Genomic DNA, 7,701 nt, shown 5'->3' with positions numbered 1-7,701 from the left:
TTTGCTGGTGTTATTACTATTTTATGCCGAAACCCATCACGTTAATGATGGGAACACCTGTTTATACTGCGATTCCGCCTGTTAAATACATTATGCACTTTTAGTGATGAAGTGCATTTCAAATGTTTCAGCTATAAAATATTGACAATTAATCATGAATCAGTTAATTCGTTGCACAAAAACGAACATGCATTCTTGTCAAACTCACAGCGACTCTTTTTCTGATATTGATTCTGCAAAACTACAAAAATACAACTTCAATTAAACGCGGGGTGATTGTTGCATTGACAAAAAGCTACTAAGTTTGTTTTACATTTGCGTATATTACATCTGAAAAAACATTTTAAATCAGTTACTGCGCAATGAAGGCGTGTTTCAGAGGATGGAGCCGGGTCTGCCCGTCTGCTCTGCGTCTCTTTTCTTCCTCCTGCATCAAAACGCATCAAAGCAGCACTTCCGAAAGCACCGTCTCCCCATCTCCATCCCTCACCCTCCCCGTCGCGGGCCTTCCAGCTCGGCTACCTCCCTTTTTTCTGTAACATTTCCAGCAACTTTCGAGAAAACCGTTAAAGTTTACGCGCGCCAGATAGCAAAAATATTCTGAAATAGAACCAAATATTTACCTTAGAGTTAAACAGAGAAGCTGATTCTGTTTCTAAAAGAAGGGGGGAAAGGTGTTCCTTGTAATCACTCTGTCTTTCCATACAGATCGGGTTTGAGTTGAGATCCAACGGGTTTTGGCAGTGCAGCTTGGCCACCGGAGCGCAGATGCGCATGCATGGATAGGTCCTGAAGTAGAATAGAAATCCATATTTGTGAGGCGAATCATGTATCTTCCTATGGACAGACCACGGGCCTCCTGTGTGAAACCAGCGGGCCTGCTGCAGGTGTGAGATGTGAGCTGTGGGAAGCTGTGCAGCCTCTGCAGCCTCCATGCGTCAACTGTTAAATGTAACATTTTAAAGGTGATTTTATTTCTGTTATTCATTCCTAAAATCCGTAGGATGGGACTCTCATTAGGGGAGAATAAGCAAGCATCAACACTTTTTTTTCGCTGTCCATAAGCACACGGATCACTTAATAGATCATTAACCACCGATATGCTGCTGACATGGACGGTTTTTTACATCTCGTCTCTCCATTACAGCCCGTTATTACCGAAGGGGGAAAGCCGCCGCCAGGCCTGCCTGGATCTATTAGACGGTGGACTCGGGTTATATTTGAGAGCATTACAACCTAATGGGGCTGCCGCCGGGTCGGCCTCGCTGGAAAGAAGTTTTAAGTCGGCTGTGCTCGGCATGGCACGACTCGCTCAGGGCGCTGTTCAAGTTGGAGCTCAGGATTTAGAAGCTCGCCTGCAGGTGCAGGGAATTAACAGAGCACGATTGTAACTGGAATACTACCTGTATGTTTTTATATCCTGTGCTCGGGAAAGGGAATGCCTAGAATTTGAAGTTGACTACAGCAGTATGTGGTTATCAGGCGCTTTGAGCCTGAAAATAAAAAGTGGGTAGCGTGTGAGTTGGCTTGAGATGTTATAAAGATTCCGGATAATTGTGCATTATCGCTCGATAAAAGCTAAAAAAAAAAAAAGAAAGAAAGAAAAAAAAAGAAGAAAAAAAAGGAATGAACGGGATCCAGAGTCGCGGTAAAGTGCACTGCAAAGTGCAATTTTCTTGGATCAATACATCCCGTTATTAGAATGTGCCTTTTGTCCAAAATAATAAAGACATAAGCCTGTGATGACTGATAATAATAATAATAATAATAATAATAATAATAATAATAATTCGCGTGTTTGGCTAAAAGCTTCATCTTTTATCATCAGTTCTTCTGGGGACTATATCAATTTAACTTTTAGCCTTAAGTCCAAGACTATTTTCAAAGACATAATAAAACAAACATAAACTACATCACATCGAGTTATTATGGGTTGTTAAATATGAGGGTGATTTATGACAGAAGTTTGAGTCACAGTTCATCTATTGATACACTGCTACAGCTCAAAACTGATTAAGAATTTAAACTAAACAAATAAGCCCTTCATTATCGGATCTCATCTTTGGCAGCCTCCTCTTACATTGAGTCTGATCAATACGCTATGGTCGCGGCTGTGCTCAACCGTGGATATGAGGTGGAAACGAAATGATAATCCAATCGATCCTACAAACGGACTCATTTACAAGCAGTTTCTTTTTGCAGGGAAGCGAGACATTTGCTCACACTCCCTTTTCCCCCTTCTTTCTTTCTCTGTTTTTAGCAGACAATTAAAATAAAGACCAGATCAATGACGCTTGCATACTTCCAGGGAAGATCTGACCCTATTTTGGCCAAACTACCTGTTAGAAAGTGAGTGTTAAAAATACACGCGTGACAGCGAGCTTGTCGGAGACTCGTGTGACAGAAATGAATTGCTGTCAGTCACAATTGCATGATGTGACCTTTGAAAGCAGCAATTAGCGCGGAGATGACGATCCAAACGCAAATTAAAGGGGAATGTATAGCAGAAGCGTCATCCACAGCTTCGTCGGTTCGTGCGTTGCCCACGCAGGGGCAGCCTTGAGCCTGTTTTCTGGCGAATCCGCTGTTTTGATACTGCCAGGAGTAAGACAAACGGTGCGAGCCAAAAGCAGCCTGATGTGCGAGTAACAGAGTCTGAACAAAGTCAACTTTGCTTTTACCGGACAAAAATATATTTAATCCACGAATTTCATTATATAGAATACTGCAGTGGTCTGTTTTTTTATTTGTTTAAACAATAAATTGGGATTAAAAAAATCCATAAATTAAAGTGGACCAGTATTGTCGCCAGTGAGAAGCAGATCTACATGTAAACCTTGAGACTTTATTGTGGTTCTTCGCTACAGTGAACATTAAAATGACGTATTTGTAGCTACAGCCTTAATATAGTTATTATACATTAAAGCGCCTGTGTGTGAAATTGTGTGTGGCAGAAAAATAGTCACGATTTAACTTTTAAGGTCGCTTAGAAACTGTGTTCTGACCTTGTGTTATCACCATGCTGCGTAATACAGGCTTGTATGTGACTGGTTATCTTTTGGGTTTTTGAAAGTTATAGACATGCAGCAAATAAACATAAACAAGACAACATAAGAAAATGATTCTTCTTGATCTCATTTTCAAGACAAATGAAGTTGTGTCTTGAACTATAATGCAGGAGCAGTGCCTGTGGTAAGTCCAATTTGTATTGTGCATCTGGAAACATCTGGAACAACTGTTAGGACTACCTCAGAAATCTGCCTGAAATTCAACGTTTGGTGTCATTCTAAGAGTGTTGGACCATAAAGTGGCAGTTCTTTCACGTTTCTCTCATTTCAGACACGACTGAATACGAGGAGCAGCGCTTTACATCGAAGGCATTTCACTCCGCCACTTTCCACCGTTCTTCTACTTTTAGGGAAGTCGGTCAGCTGACTGTAGCTGTCAAGACTGGAGCGCCCTCCTCTCCTTCGTCCCTCTCCTCTTTCTCTTCCTCTGTTTGAGCGCAAAGTCCTGTTCCCATTGGAGAACCGAGTGCTACCGAGCTCGACGTCACCAGGCGATATTAGTATAAAGCGCAAGGCTGGCTTCAAGCGCAGTCTGCTGGATACCAGAGAGTGGAGAGAGTGAGAGAGGCGAGCCTTTAAATCTCTGCGGTGCAGAGCTGGAAAAGCTGCTTCTCAGCGAAAATCAGACGCCCTATTTACACCGCTTACTCGCTCCTTTTATTTTCCTGGGGAAAAAAGGGACTTACAACCAAGAAATTGCAACGAGGACTGGTGCCCGTCTCAGCGAATTAACGTGGTATTTCTTTTGTTATTATTATTTATGTTTTTTCTTGTAAATGCACTTCTGCTGAAGGGACTCGGGTTTTACTTTTGCACTGAGACGCGCAGCTTTCTACCTCCCGCCTGGTCTCTCTGCCAGATTATCCCAGCAGAAGTAGGCTATATGACGCAAACCGTGTGCAGTGCATTAGTCTGAAAGTTTTCCTCCACGACTTTTTTTTTCTTTTTTTCCTTTTTTTCCACCAACCACGCGCTGTTTCATGCTACAGCAAGTCAGTGCACAGCGGTGGAGGAGCCAAAAGAACTATTGCATGAAACAAGAAAGGAGAGAAGAGACGCTGATTAATAAGTCAGTTTTTGCGACGCTCGCCAACACTTTTGCATATCTGCAAAAGAGTCGCGACAACAACATGAGCGCAGAGCTGAGCATGGGGCCGGAGCTGCCCAGCAGCCCTCTGGCTCTGGAATATGTGAACGATTTTGACCTGATGAAGTTTGACGTGAAGAAGGAAGGCCTGGCCGGGCTGGATCGCAACGGGGTGCGCCAGTGTAACCGTCTCCAACCCCAAGGCTCTGTGTCTTCCACCCCTATCAGTACACCCTGCAGCTCGGTGCCCTCGTCGCCCAGCTTCAGCCCCACGGAGCAGAAAAGCCACCTGGAGGAGCTGTACTGGATGCCGAACAACGGGTACCACCAGCAGATAGACCCGCAGACGCTAAGCCTGACCCCGGAGGACGCAGTGGAGGCCCTGATTGGAGCGACAGCTCACGGCCACCCTCCGCCTCCGCATGTCCAACAGCAGCTGCAGCAGCAAGGCGCTTTCGAGGGCTACAGGGGCCCGCATCACCACCACAGCCATCACGGCCACAGCCAGCAGCATCATCACCCCTATGCGGGGGGCATCCCGCACCACGCCGAGGAACTTTCTGGGCACCCGGGCGGACACAGCCACCCACATAGCCAGCATCATCATCACCACAGCCAAGACCCCGACAGCCCATCTCCGGTGTCCCCAGAGTCCCACCAGCCGCTGCACCATCACCGCCACCATCATCACCACCATCCGCACGGCCACCTGAGCCAGTCAGCGGCGCACCACAGCTCCGGGGGCGGACTCAACGTGGAGGACCGTTTCTCCGACGACCAGCTCGTATCCATGTCGGTGAGGGAGCTCAACAGACACCTACGGGGCTTCAGCAAGGACGAGGTGATCCGCCTCAAGCAGAAGAGGAGGACCCTGAAGAACCGGGGCTACGCTCAGTCCTGCCGGTTCAAGCGGGTGCAGCAGAAGCACGTGCTGGAGAACGAGAAGACGCAGCTGATGAACCAGGTGGAGCAGCTGAAGGCGGAGATCACCCGGCTGGCGAGGGAGAGGGACGCCTACAAACTCAAGTGTGAGAAACTGACGGGGTCGGGGGCCAATAACGGGTTCCGCGAGGCTGGCTCAACCAGTGACAACCCTTCATCACCAGAGTTTTTCATGTGAGTTGCCATAGCCTTTTTCTTGTGAACCCTCCAACTTACTCAACAAACAACCCCCACCCCCACTCCACCACCCCCCGACACCTTTACTTTCTGACTGACTTTGCTGATGCGCAAACGATAATAATCCACACCTCCCATACTGTTTGATTATATTAATAACGGTAACAATTATATTCATATTAGACGAGTAATCCATCAGATAGTATTCTCATATATAATCATCTCACCATCCACGTGTCAACTGAGATACAAAGAGCAATGTAGAGTGTCCGATCAGTCGCAGCATCTTTGTAGATTAGTTGCTTGTAGTGAAGAGACTTTTGTTTTTCTTCTTCAAAGAAGAGGAGCGACTGATGAACTTTTTTTGTTTGTTCGTTTGTCTCTCACTTGAGGCTCCAGCTTTTAAATCACCTGTAAGTAACGTGGGACGGCGTAAGGCAGTTGTATTTTTGCTGACATTCTTATGAACCAACAAGCAGGCCCGATCTCACAGCCTGCAACTCACCAGACTCACATTCGACAAGTGGACCCGAAATCTGAAGAAAAAAATTAACAAATGAATCTTAAAAAAAAAAACATAAAAAAAACGGGACACCACTTTATGCAAATTTATCTTCCGTCTACTAACCCGTCACGGGAGGGGACATTTTATGCAACATCTCATTGATTTATTGCCTGCTTGGTTATATTCGAATATATATTGAAAACAAAACAAAAAAATCTGCATTAAATATTAATCCTGCATGCTGGACATGTACGGTAATAATTTCTATTTTGTACCTTCATCTTCTCGTGTATATTAAGAGCATGTTGTTGATCTGCGCTTTTTTGGGGGGTGGGGGTGGGGGGTTAGAGAAATGCAGCGGGGACAGAACAGCAGGACTGGCGGTGCAGTATCATGGTGTGGGCTTCTTTTTCTTTTTGGGGGGGGGGGGGCTTGTAAATATTATGCAACCGCGAAAACTGCACAACAAGATTGAGGAGGCTGGTTTGTACTTCTTTCTGTGTGTTGTGTTTTTATTTCATTTGTTATGATTTTTTTTTTATCGTGTTGGGTATTGTTTGAAAGAGGAGTGCATTTGTTTTCCCAGTTGCATTTAAATACAGCAAAACTGTGTCAAGTGCACTTTTTTGGATAATGATTTGCGAGTTTTTCATTTTGAATTTTGTGCAGACCCCCCTCCAGGAAAGACATACTATGATGTAATACTGCAATAATATTAAAGGCAGGCCTCAGTGCGAACTTTTAAGAGTAGTATTTAGGACGCATGTTGTGTGAGGCAGAGGAGACAAGCATGTGACCACGACATTATTCAAACCAGATTACGCAGAGTTTATACTCCATTGCACCGAAGGCTGGATACCGCGTGTATTAACACTCTGCTATTTTCACACTCAGTGTAGCTTTTATGGCACATATTCAGTGGGGCGAGGTGTTATCTGCATTTCTAAACAAATTAGAACCAAACAAGTCCAAATATTTCTCATCATAATTGGCAGCCACCTGTAGCCCCCCCAACTCCATTCGACCAGATGTTGATCATTTATATTTTACGCAATATTTAGAAAATTCGCAGTTACGATTTAGATAACACGAATGTTTTTGATAGAAAGTTTGAATATTAATGTTCTATGTTTTTCCTGATTTTTTTCTGCCGGTCAGTAAAAAAAGGGGATCCAGGTTGTGCAAAGTCTCAAAATGAAAACAATGTGTATGTTATGTAATACTTTTTTTCTTTGTTTTATTATTATTTGATGATTCTGGTTCTGCTGGCCAGATGCATAGTTAAAAGTTTTTATTTTAATGATTTAAATTAAACTGTCAGATCATATCGATTAAAGCATGGTGCTTGCATTGAAACTGTTGTTGAAAAGTCATGCATTTAACAATCTTTGGTTTGTTACTGATTCAACTGTGTTGAAATCGAACTGAAACTGCAGCAGCGGGTTGTTGTTTTGTTTTCACAAATTTCATGTACTTGGCGATGATGGGGATCAACTTTCAATCCTGTTTATATAAATAATAGTAACACTTAAATTTGAACTGTTCCATTCAGGCTGGTTTCTGTTTTGTCTCTTTTTGTTGTTTTTTGGAAGAAATTGTTTCCTATTTTGCTTATTAAAGTCATTGAAATGGCAATAATTACCTCTCAGACTTTATTATTTTTTTCGTTTTCACATTTAAGGATCTGTGACAAAATCATTCTGTCATATAAACAACAGCATACTAGCGGTAATTAAAGCTGCCACGCAGTGTAACGACAGTAACAATATGAATCTTTAAAAAGTTTGCTAATGCCCTGAAAAACATTTAAAATTATTTTTTCCCTTTAAGAGCTAATTTGCACTAATCAAGCAGTTTCCGTTTCATTTGCACTTTGCCTTCATTTTTATTTTCAGACTTAAAAACAAAGTGCAAACTTTGGA

General features: G+C 43.4%; 1 protein-coding gene across 1 annotated transcript; it reads left to right on the top strand.

Annotated features, from left to right (window-relative positions):
- Nucleotides 1–3,592: 3,592 nt before the first annotated feature.
- mafba (MAF bZIP transcription factor Ba) lies at nt 3,593–7,417 on the top strand. Its single transcript, XM_004545975.6, has one exon. It carries the CDS (start codon nt 4,049–4,051, stop codon nt 5,273–5,275), a length of 1,227 nt encoding a protein of 408 aa, XP_004546032.1. The 5' UTR covers nt 3,593–4,048; the 3' UTR covers nt 5,276–7,417.
- The last annotated feature ends 284 nt before the right edge of the window (nt 7,418–7,701 follow it).

Source organism: Maylandia zebra, linkage group LG20, assembly GCF_041146795.1.
Source record: "Maylandia zebra isolate NMK-2024a linkage group LG20, Mzebra_GT3a, whole genome shotgun sequence".
Lineage (NCBI taxonomy): Eukaryota > Metazoa > Chordata > Actinopteri > Cichliformes > Cichlidae > Maylandia > Maylandia zebra.
This window is presented reverse-complemented; position numbering and strand designations above follow the sequence as displayed.

What these genes read in the sequence shown, in the direction of transcription:
- mafba (XM_004545975.6), top strand. Translation starts at nt 4,049, where the DNA reads ATGCTACAGCAAGTCAGTGCACAGCGGTGGAGGAGCCAAAAGAACTAT.